Below are 11,129 nucleotides of genomic sequence, written 5' to 3' on the forward strand. Positions count from 1 at the left end.
ATACTGGTCTAGCTGCTGTATTATCTGCTGGCTATAATGACGGCTCCAGATCAATGCCATATCGATCTCCGCCCTTCTCATCTCGCCACCACTTCAAACTGTATAGTCCATCCACCGGCAGACTTTTTGCACTCAGATGTCTGCTAGATATTATAGCTTGATCAGCTAGCTGAGACACCACCTCTCCGCCTGCCATCAACGTTGCCGTCCCAGCAATCGAGCAGGGATTATGCGGCAATACATCTCGCACCGGCAAAAGCAATCTCGTTGCGATACCGCATGCAACCATGACCCCGAGAACAACCTGGAGCGCAATCTTGGGCCCGCGATTCTGCTGTAGTCGCCGATGGCCAGTTGTAGTTACCATGCCATTGTATGTAGGTAGAGAGCCCTCACCGCCAGCAGTACTGTTGTCGCGCATGTTTAGAGATATGGCCTGAGCCATGTACACGCTGTAGAACCGCTGTGTAGCATTCTTGAGGTTCTCGATATTCTTAGTGCCTGCGAGCTCATTCGCTGGTCGACCATTCTTACTTAGAACCAGAGCTTCAATGAAGGTGTCTAGGTGGTTATTTATCGCATCGGTATTATTCGGACCAGGAACCGTCTGATTAAACAGAGGAGCACTTAGGCCATTCAGCCAAGCGTTTGGCAAGAAGGGAAACCTCTCACTACTGCGATTGGTCTTTAAGAACTTCGCGGTACTCTCATCTGTTGTAGGCGGTTGAGTGGAATCGAAGTTGAACTGGGGAAGCTGTAAGGTGACATTTGTCATGACCTGCTCAATGTTCTGATAACAGACAAGGGTGGCGAGATCTTGCTCGAAACCGGTGATTTTGGCCTTGGCTCCTTTGCCCGATTTCTTCAATTTCATGAGACCAAACGTGACGGCAAAGGTCGGACATCCATTGTCTGTTATCTGAACTCCATTACCCGCCGATCCAGATGATGGGTTTGTATCCAACAATCCATCTCCATAAACAAGGCCGTTGCTCCATGCAATGATCGAGCCCTTACCGACGTATGCCATGCTTGTATCGTTGGGAAGCATAAAGTATTGCATCCATGGCTCCTCTTTTTTCGCTCCTCTGGGCGTAGTCTCACACCAGTCGGCATATCTCATCGTTGTATTCAACCCGACCCAAACAAACCCATCATAGGGACTCACGGGGTTGCTTTGCCCAGGCATTATGAACATCCCCGAGTCGTCCTGATTAAGTATCGTCACTTTTCTATCATCGTTCGGTATCGAGGTACAGTTTAGCGACGGCCTTATGGCAGGTATATTAACCGTCAATGGTATGTTGTCGCTCGAATTCGTCGTTAGGATGGCGTCTTGGTTGAGTACATTAAAGACGAGGTCTCCTGTACTCCACTTTGTACTATTCAAGCCGAGATATTCGATCAAATTGTCAATAGCAGTGGCCTCGTTATCATCTAATGAAAGGTCTGCGTTGTTAAAGTTGAATGTGTCGTTCTGGTAAAGTGTAATATTCTGGACAATTGAGACACTAGTTGCGCTATACAGACCTGACACAATAATGGATAGAAAACTTCCAACAAAGGTGCCAAATAGCGCAATAGCTACCGCGAAATTCTTTGTTTTGAGCGATAAATAAAAGGCACGGGGGAGCAGCTGGCCAACAAGATTCAGTGTAATGGTTCTCTCTGCATTGGCTCTTCCTCGCTTGAGAGGGGCATAGGGAGCAAAAATTGCTACCATCATTTCCATTGCGCTATAGAGACCAGCCACTCCTAGAGCGACAGCTGAAGGGATGTAGGTAGCAAACGCAAGTGAACTCGATTGACCGATGCTCATAAATCCATTATTTATGTCTGAAAAATGTTGAACAACCTCCAGGCACGCAATGACGAGCAGTGGCAAACATATCGCAAGGGCAAGGAACCAGGTCGTACTAGCCATGGGCCTCCATGACGGTACCGTGCCTTGAACCTTTTCAAGAGGATGGCTTATGCTTTGTCCTTCATTACGCTGAATTGGTTCGATAGAGACAATCGCGCCGTTATCTGAAACATTAGCTGTTCGGAATTGGTATTCCGCAAGGCGCTGTTGTAGCATTTCATTGCTCAAAGCACCCATCGGCGACAAGATTCTGTTGAGATGAAAGCTTGAGACGAGTAGCGTAGCCATCGAGAGAGCCGACCCTGGGCGGTCTGGAGCCGTAAAGGCTGGCCGGGCAAATATCATTCCCACAGATAAGATGGCCAACAGCCCAAGAAAGCTACACATGAAGCCGGTCGAAAGGCCTTTAACGTGCAGCCTCTGCTCCACATAGGTAATGCTTCCAGTGGCAGTGCGATTCGCCGGCTGGACGATAACTTCGTTCAAAACTTGAGTCCCAATTCCCTTGAATACATCCGACGCTGTATTGACAAGAAGATGTGGATCCATAAAACTTCCGATAGATTCCACCCCAGCTTTCTTTGACAAGAGTTGGAAAAATGTCGGCACAGTCGCTGAAATAACATAGTCAACTCCTCCGTTGCTCAGTTCCCAAGAATTGCTCGAAGACACAACGCCCAAGGCGAGTGATCCTTGAGTAAAATTTTTAACAGCATTTAGCGTATTCGCTGGCGATGAGAAACGAGCATGAGCAGATCCGTTGACGGCGTTTGGGACGCCAACATCAAAGTGGCCGACCTCATAGGATGGTTTGCAAAGAGCAGATGTGACGTTGTGGAGGTACATGTACTCAGGAGACTGATCACGCGCTGAAATCCGGACATCAACCACGGACATGAAAAGACGCAAATCTCTGCTGATGTTATATACTTGTAGTTCCAAGGATAAATTGTTTTGGGGAATATATTGTTTACTGAAATCGAAGTTGTAGTTGCAAGGATAGACGGCGAACTGAGCCTGATAATTCTGTGTCGCATTCGGGTCATGATAATAGCCATGATCGGGGCCTTCAGCCAGAGTAACACCCTTGATGTCGCAATCTTTGGTGGTGACATTGGCAACAATGAATGGCGCCATTATGCTTCGCCATGGCATATACGCCGTTGAGCCATTAGTCAGAGGAAGGAGTTCGCAATCATAGTTGACCTTGAGGCCGTCCGTATTCATTGTATAATCCAGATTAGTGGCGGCCATGGATGGAACTCGAAACTCGGGGACGATAAAGTCTTGCGCCGTGCCGGGCGGATAGCGCAGTCCATAGAAGTTTATGCCATAGTAAGTCTGTGCAGGACCTGGGCCGACCGCCCAGCCCACTCGGGGATCAACAGATTGGTTTAGCTGGAATTTTGATGATAGTTCGAACTTTTGATCACCTTTGGACATTTGAGTTGGCTCTAGAATGAGTAAACCCGTCGAAGAAATAGTCTAGCGTAGCATTAGTATATAGCTGAAAGGACAACAGAGGAGCAAAAGTTTGAGGAAAGACGAACAGTGCCTAGTATTAGCAGTTGACCAACCAGGGACAATGCCACAGCCCAATGTCGATTCTTGATAGCCATCCACAGACTAACGGGAAGCAGTGGGGAGATGTAGTCCAGGAGCAATGTCTTGTCCGCCGACGAAGGTCCTGTTCTCAGCTCTTCCCAAGGCATCAGGATCTTGTTTGCGAAGTCGACTTGCCGCCACAGGGCTCCCACCACCACAAGAACTAGATGAATCTATAGTCAGCACCCGAATAGAAAGATATCATCTGCAGCAACTTACCCGCAGTTGGGCCATACTTCCAGGCGTAGTGGTTTGCCTCCCGCTGAACGCTAATTCCGTTGTGAATTTCAGAAAAATGGAAAAGCAAAGCAGTGGCTAGCAACATCAATATGAATGTAACGGTAAAGGCGATGAGAGTGACCTTGCTGAGCCATATCGGCGCCCAGAGAGCCGAATGAGAACTCCGCGGCCATTTGGGAGGAGGCGCCAGTGAAGGCTGGTCAAAGCCTGCACTGCTTGCCACTATGCCCTCATGAGACCCGTAAAGTGTTGGAACTGATAGAGCCTCTTCTTCGTCCTCGATCTCTGCTTGCTCATCGTTTTGCGCAGCTAAGCCCCGTCAGCCAAGCCCCGTCTATGTCGTATCAAATCCAGGACAGGATACACACTCTGGTGATATGGCCCCGCTCTCGCCGGCACAGGTTTTCTCCTTAGGGACACGAGTTGGTGATACGCACCCTGACGCGGGGGTGTTAATCCTGGCAGCCCTGGGCCTGCAAATCCGTCGGGGTGGGACATATTTGTCGATTTCGCAGAAGCGTCACGAAGGTTTCATTTCATGGAGGTCGTAGAACGAGTAGATTGAAGAGGAAAGATGTTCCATCTTCGACCGCAAAAACGAGAAGCCATTCATTCATTTCCGCCTTCTGCCTGGTGGCCCTTGTCTGCCGTACCGAGCCTGGGATTCGCATCCTTGGTGTGTTCCTGCGAGCTGCAGCTTGCACCAGTACCGGTTTTTGCTGGACTGAATTGGGCTCTGATTGGCAGAACAGGCGCTATATTTAGAGAGACGTGGCTAACTCCAGTTCAGCTCAAGCGGGTGGACAGGCGGGATGGCGGGCATCGCGTGAGAAAGCTGTGGCGGTACCTGGACCATTCTCGCTTTGGCTAAGCAGTCTATAGCATGTTTCAGTCGCCCTTGAGTTTCGTTTCGCATTGATGAGAGCCGGGGCAAACGTGGTTTTGGAGATTATCGACGTTTGCCTGGAAATGATTCGCTTACCAAGGTTGACGATACCATCTTCTCATTATCTTTAGGAGAAAGTCCCATGATGCGATTGTGCAAGATGAGTAAGAAACGTTTTGTCCGGCGGGAGCGCAGGATCAGGCTAACTTAGTGAGAACGCTTAACGGGAGTCTCACGCCCTTCTGGTCCAACATGGTCAGACTTTATTTAGTTGAGGCAACGACTGCAGGCCAATCGCATGCAAGCGTCTTCACACTTAAAAAGGAGATTAGAATCGAGGCCTCTTGATTCTTCTCGCAAGGAAAAAAAAAAGGGAAAGATAGCATGGTTCTTTTCTATGCAATGCTCATACATACGCTTAACACCCACATATTGTAGAAGAAAGGAACATCAGTACACGTCATTTAATCAAGCAATACGAATTCGTTTCGGGCGCTCTTTGTATGTTCCAGACTGTATCTCCATATTTGTATAGAATACCTCTGTCCAAGGGTAGAAACACCGTGCTCTCCAAAGTACCTAGTACATGTACCTGTCCTCCCGCCCTGTACTCCATCCGTGTCACCATCGTCATCTCCATCTCCATCTCCATCTTAGACTCGTCATAGGCACCCTGTCTGCCACGCGCTTGCCCGAACATGAGCCCCTGATTGAAACATGTCAAAAGAGACTCGAGAAACGACAATCCTGACAGATGCGGGAAGTTCGTCCGATAAACGGTTACAAGGGCGCCAATCGCTCTTGCTATCGTGCGTGGCTGGCGTCATATTGTAAGTCTGAGACACGCCGTGTTTCGCATCGCGCTGCCACGGTGCACCCGCTGATCCAGCGATCCGGCCGTTTCCCATGACAGCAGGGCCTCAAGCTGGAATGCTACCTACTTGATGATCCGTATTTCCCATATACTGCCGGTTGGGACATTTTCCCTCCCTTTGTTAAAGCAGTTGATGCTCGGAGAGGGCCGTCTCAGCAGTATTCCTTCTTCCAACCACAACGACGACCAAACTACAATCTCATCGTCGTACCATCTACAACCACACCCGCCCAAATCATACCTCCATGGCGAGAAAACATACAGTGCAGCGGCCCAGCCTCGCCAGCCTCGTCTTTCTGGCAGGGGCAGCTTCAGCAAACTCCTTGTCTCTGTCCAACTTCCAAAGCCTGACTTCGTCGGTATCCGTCCAATGCCTCTACGCCTACAATCTGCCCATTCGAGGATGCAGCCCCAGCGATTTCGGCAGCGGCGCGACGTGCTCTGAAGGCTGCATCACAGGATTGCAAGCGGTGCAGTTTTCTGTGCAAGGGTTTTGTACCAACATCAACGCTGCCTCAAATTCTCTTCTCGCGGAGGTCAAGGGAGGCCACATCCTTGATGCTCTCTGCAAAAAGGACGCGCCACTAAAGAGCACCGCATCAACGCCCACTCCTCCTCCAACAAAAACTCCGCCACCGCCTCAAACATCATCACAATCTAAGGAGACAACTAGTACAACCAGTACGATCAGTACGACCAGCATAACTAGTCAACCAATATCGACAACATCGTCTGTCCCTTCTACAACAGTTACAACGGCAGTTACAAGTGCGATACCTACTACCCTCACATCAGTGACAATACCTAGCTCAACGAGCGAGTCTACAACCGAAACTACCAACGCGGCGACTTCTCAAACGACGAATGACCAGCAACCCACGTCCACAAGTGAGGAGAATCTGAAACCAACACGCAGGCCCAATACTCAGCCAGGCAGCGGTGGTGGAAGCCCATTTGACTTTGTCGCCAGCAGCAAAGCAACAGAATTCGGGCTCACTAGGGCCTGCATTACAATGGCTATCGCCATCACTTTCACGACACTAACGCTTATATGATATGAATACCTTTCTTTTATCTACCCCACAGCCTGGATGCTGTAAATCATCAATCTTTAATGTCTAAATAATGAAGGAAAGTTGGAATAAGGAAAGTGTTGACCAAAGGGCAAAACGAATATTAGTTAGGCAGGACACTTGGCGCAGAGGGATCATGACGGTACACCATGTATTATTAGGAACGGGAGATTCGGCGTTTACTCTTTTTTGCTACAGGGCTGCGACAGGAACGCAGATACGATAGGGCGTGGATTAGGCAATTGGGATGCAGCTGCATTGGCTTATTGGACAAGGGAAAATATACGGCTGTATGCTAGTGTAAGAGGAGCTTTGGGTAGAAGCTGTACTGTATTGTATTCACAAATGAATGAAAGTACCTAGGTAGTAAACAGATGCAATAAATCAGAATAGTCCAACAGTATAGATTGTCTCAAACCCTCACGACCATCCGGTTGTTCAAACTCCCCATTGACTCTTTGTCTGCTAGATATAGAGAGAAAAGAGATACATCCAAGACTGGCGACTCTCTTCTGTTACCCTGAACTTGAAGGAGGAAGAAAAAAGGAAGAAATCAGGCAAAATGATGCTCAAAAAAGGCAAAAGAATTGCCGCCTGATATCTCAACCGGTGTATTATTTATAGGAAGAGCCCGATGCGGGGGTCGAACCCGCAACCTTGAGATATCGCAACATCAGAACGTGTCACTCATAAGAGTCTCACGCTCTACCGATTGAGCTAACCGGGCCAAGTCATGTGACTTGGTCTTTTGAACCAATCACCAACTGCCGGTTGAGCTCAGGCGGCTCGTTGGATGCACTTGGTCTTTTTCTACATTAAGAGGCTTTACCCTAGAGGTCCGAAGATGAAAAATGTAGAATTTTGTATGCAGCTTCAACCTGACAGGCAAGATGTTGACTATGGTCCGATTTTTCAACATATCACCAAGAACGCAAGATTCGTGGCAACTTTAAGTCGTCTTCAAAAATTGTCTCATGTACATTAAGAAAAGATATCAAGAATCCGAGCTAAACCTTGCGCGTCGCCTTCCAACGTCCCAGCTTTGTCTTTTTCAACCCATCCTACAGTATAGCTCCCTCCAAAATCAGCAATCCATGCATTATCGTCCTTGTCGATCAAGATATTCTCAGTTTTGGCGTCACCCCAGATAATGTTGCGATGGTGAAGCATCTCTAGTGTATCCTTGATCTGCGTTGCCCAACGTGCTTTCAGCTGAACTGTACTCTGATCTGCTCTAGCTTTTGACAGCACGCCTTTATTGTTGATCCAAGTAAATAGCATGCCAGCCAATTTATTTCCATCCCTGACAACACCGTGTAGCTGACATATAAATGTCTTGGGAGGAGGGGGTAAATGCGCTTGGGCAATTCTTTTGTGAGTGTCAAGCCCCGCTTTCGCATGCTTCTGACCAAATGAGGTTTCAAACCGCTTGAAGAAGCATTCAACTCGACTGCCATCCTTCGCACTGATCAATACACGCTTTGGAGGTTTGATAAGAATGTCCCGTGGGTTGTCATAGCATATGGCTACTTCATTTGGGTGATAAGATGGTGTCCAACGGTCTAGGTCGTCCAAGAAATCTTGCTTCACAAATATCGTGGGACTGCCCCAATCAAGATTCTTAGAATCTATCTCAAATGTTTCTAGCTTCTCATCTGTAGCAGACAGCGAGCACACGAAATGTGGAGGAAAGAGATATTCGGCCAATGTCGGCAGCTCATCTGCTGGTCGTTTTTGCGTGCAAGGCGCCAGACGCGCAATGAGAGGCTCAAAGGGCTTCGAAAGCCAGTCGCACGCATCTTCCATATAGAAGTCATCTTCCTCTTCACCCGAGCGTAATAAATTGAGACACCTGAAATATTGATCTTTAAACGTGGGTGATTGATGGAACCGTGATGGCGAGATTTGGCAATAAAAAGCACGCCCATTATCGGTTCTGACGACGAGCGTGCAATCGTCTTCTGTTTCATGTGTCTCCCAGAGGGCAACGTCCCAGTGCGAACTCTTATCCATAGTTTTCGACGTGTTTTGTGATGACCGCAACCAACTTTCTTCGGTCTTCAGAAGAATCGCTGGGAGAATATAGACGGAGTAGGGCGCAGTGAATGATGTGAAAAGGTGGGGTATGGATGCTGAGCTCGGACTGACACGCAGGTGCCTATGTACTTACACGTATGAGTGAGTACTCATGAGGTAAAAATGTTCGTGATGGACTAATATGCTACGCAGTTCTCTTTGCTATTTTACTTAAAGAAGATAAAGCTAAAGGCAAAAGCTTGATAACAGGGGCATTTTAACGGCAGATAATGAGAGGAATCTGGAGACTTGGTTCTCTCAAACCACACTTGCGGGTCATCTCTGGCTTTCACTGCATTATTTGCTGTCATTAAATGTTCGTTTCTTTCCATTCCTCAATATGTACTGAGCATTACCATTACAAATTCAAAGCTTGGCTAAAAGCGATGAGCTTATCCGAGATCTCATAAGTATAAGAAAGCCAGTCGCCCCCATAGCGAGCGAGCCGGCGTAGAACATGGCGGGTCGAAAGGCCTTGAGACCAGCATCCGATCCTCCATGCTCGTCCAATATATATCCCGCAATTGGGGCTCCCTGTGATTCGCACATCAGTTTCAGATTCCAAGACAGTTACTACACTGGAACTACTAACCATCAGATAGCCTGCTCCCCAGCCAGTTACAATCATGCCCAAAGCAACAGACACCCTGGCAGATCCAAAGATGTTGCCCACAGCAGTCGGCACTGTGGCAAAATACATACCATTCGAGGCACCATTAATGATGGCGAAAAATGCCAGTGGTATTAAAGTGGTGGAAGCCGGCCATAGTGCAAGCATGCTTACGGCGCTGAGAATTAATGAGATGATGAGCGTGTTCAGAGGCCCCAGGTTATCTGAACAGAAGCCCCCGAGGATACGGCCGACGGCCGACGAAAAGTTGTAACCAGACAGGAGAGCAGCACCAGTGCTTGAAGGCAGCTTAATGGAAGTGCTATAAAATGGGAGAAAGAAGGCTGGTACAAGAAGCGGGAAAGTTGCAATAGCTCCTGCAACGAAGATCAATACGAATTTCAGGTCCTTGAATAATCGCCACTCAATAAAGCTAGCTCTTGGGAGAGTTGTGCGCTCTTTCATGATCCAGGCGGCAGGAAGCCCGGTGACCAAAGTCATGATTCCTACAATCCTATAGGCCCACTGAACGCCAAACCGTTGAATCAAGGCATCCAGAACATAGCTGAGGACAGCTGCTCCCAGACCGCCGCCAGCAGAGACGATCCCGTTTGCAAGGCCGCGCTTCCGGCTGAAGTATTGCGCTGGGATTGTTGAGGTCACCATGAAGCACAAACTCATGCCAAGGCCGACACCAACGCCGCGTGTAATAAACTGCCCGGCCACACTATGCGTGGAAGATCCACTCGTCAATTGGGCGACTCCAAGGAGGACGATTCCAAGTATGGCGCTCACGCGGATACCCAGCCACCGGATCACGCGGGCATTGATGATGGCCAAGGCAGCCATAATAGTAGGGGATAGAGATCCAATGAAGGATAACGTAGCTGCCGATGCTAACTTCTGTTCAAGAAGAGCATTTTGTATGACACCCCAGGTATAGTTGCCATTGCCGGTGAACCAAAAACAGACAATGGCGGAAGCGAAGATAACGACCCAAGCGTAACCACCATCCGGCACATCATTGTCCGCGGCGCGAGAGGCTTCTAGTACCGGATCTATATCTGACAGCTCCCTATCAGAAGCTTCATGGCGGTGTGTATCGCGCTGCTGAATCTCGCTTTGTGGGAACGACTGGAGCTGGATTGAAGTTGTTACCGAACTCTCTAGATCGTGGTCCCTGCTGAGGGAAGTAATCTGTGTAGTTCGAGACATTGAATACAGATACTGTGGCTCGATGATGGCCACTAAGAATGTATCAAACCCTTGAACCACCGCCAGCGGTGTTAATATGAAAGTATCTTTATATAATGTTCATTGTATTCTCTCTACAGTGGACGACGCCTTTGCTTGCGCCTTGTCTTTGACATATGTGGAGATTTTCGACCTGTTAGGGTGATCTGTGGAACCCTTCGATGCTGTCTTACTCCATGGTGGATCTTAAACTAAGGCTGAGATGAAGCTTATCAATCTTGCGGTTCCAGCCAGCATGGCCGATATATGCTCTTCCCGCTCAAGAAAGACGAGATATTGCGCTCTTGGATGAATTGAGCTATATCATTATGAAGCTCAATATATTTGAGTATCCAAAATGTCAAAAAATCTTTTGAATCATGGACGAGCTTGAGGAAAGTCCAATATTCAATTTTTGCGGAGGCTGCTGACTAACAACGCTCGCCGCGCTATAAGTGTTCGGTATGTTCGACCACTTCATAAGGTGGTCAAGATTCTGGTAAATGATTCTTCATATTTCCCATAAGTAGCTCTTCCGTTTAACCCCCCGTGTTCCGTTCATATTATTAGTCATTAAATATTGATATAATTGTATAGAATGAAGGAATTGGTAGACTCCTCAATCTTCAAATCTGCCACCAGAATGGCTGATGCTGAAAGTTTAGAAA

At 48.1% G+C, this 11,129-nt stretch overlaps 4 protein-coding genes and 1 non-coding gene across 5 annotated transcripts; 1 reads left to right on the top strand and 4 right to left on the bottom strand.

Annotated features, from left to right (window-relative positions):
* Window positions 1-31: 31 nt before the first annotated feature.
* M431DRAFT_10276 (hypothetical protein) lies at window positions 32-4,207 on the bottom strand (the record flags this gene model as incomplete). Its single annotated transcript, XM_024911482.1, has 4 exons — window positions 32-3,349; window positions 3,415-3,632; window positions 3,689-4,018; window positions 4,078-4,207. 4 exons carry the CDS (start codon window positions 4,205-4,207, stop codon window positions 32-34), a joined length of 3,996 nt encoding a protein of 1,331 aa, XP_024768789.1.
* A 1,065-nt stretch (window positions 4,208-5,272) lies between these two features.
* M431DRAFT_513158 (hypothetical protein) lies at window positions 5,273-6,955 on the top strand. The gene has a single exon (XM_024919965.1). It carries the CDS (start codon window positions 5,715-5,717, stop codon window positions 6,522-6,524), a length of 810 nt encoding a protein of 269 aa, XP_024768790.1. The 5' UTR covers window positions 5,273-5,714; the 3' UTR covers window positions 6,525-6,955.
* A 215-nt stretch (window positions 6,956-7,170) lies between these two features.
* Window positions 7,171-7,269, bottom strand: M431DRAFT_t187. The gene has a single exon. It is a non-coding gene; the product is annotated as a tRNA-Lys (tRNA).
* A 215-nt stretch (window positions 7,270-7,484) lies between these two features.
* On the bottom strand, window positions 7,485-8,613 carry M431DRAFT_513159 (hypothetical protein). The gene has a single exon (XM_024919966.1). The coding sequence runs from the start codon at window positions 8,553-8,555 to the stop codon at window positions 7,524-7,526; it is 1,032 nt and encodes a 343-aa protein (XP_024768791.1). The 5' UTR covers window positions 8,556-8,613; the 3' UTR covers window positions 7,485-7,523.
* A 371-nt stretch (window positions 8,614-8,984) lies between these two features.
* M431DRAFT_126855 (hypothetical protein) lies at window positions 8,985-10,443 on the bottom strand (the record flags this gene model as incomplete). The annotated part of the gene is made up of 2 exons (XM_024912304.1): window positions 8,985-9,152; window positions 9,211-10,443. The coding sequence occupies 2 exons, from the start codon at window positions 10,441-10,443 to the stop codon at window positions 8,985-8,987; spliced, it is 1,401 nt and encodes a 466-aa protein (XP_024768792.1).
* Window positions 10,444-11,129: the final 686 nt, after the last annotated feature.

This window comes from Trichoderma harzianum (assembly GCF_003025095.1).
Source record: "Trichoderma harzianum CBS 226.95 unplaced genomic scaffold M431scaffold_20, whole genome shotgun sequence".
Lineage (NCBI taxonomy): Eukaryota > Fungi > Ascomycota > Sordariomycetes > Hypocreales > Hypocreaceae > Trichoderma > Trichoderma harzianum.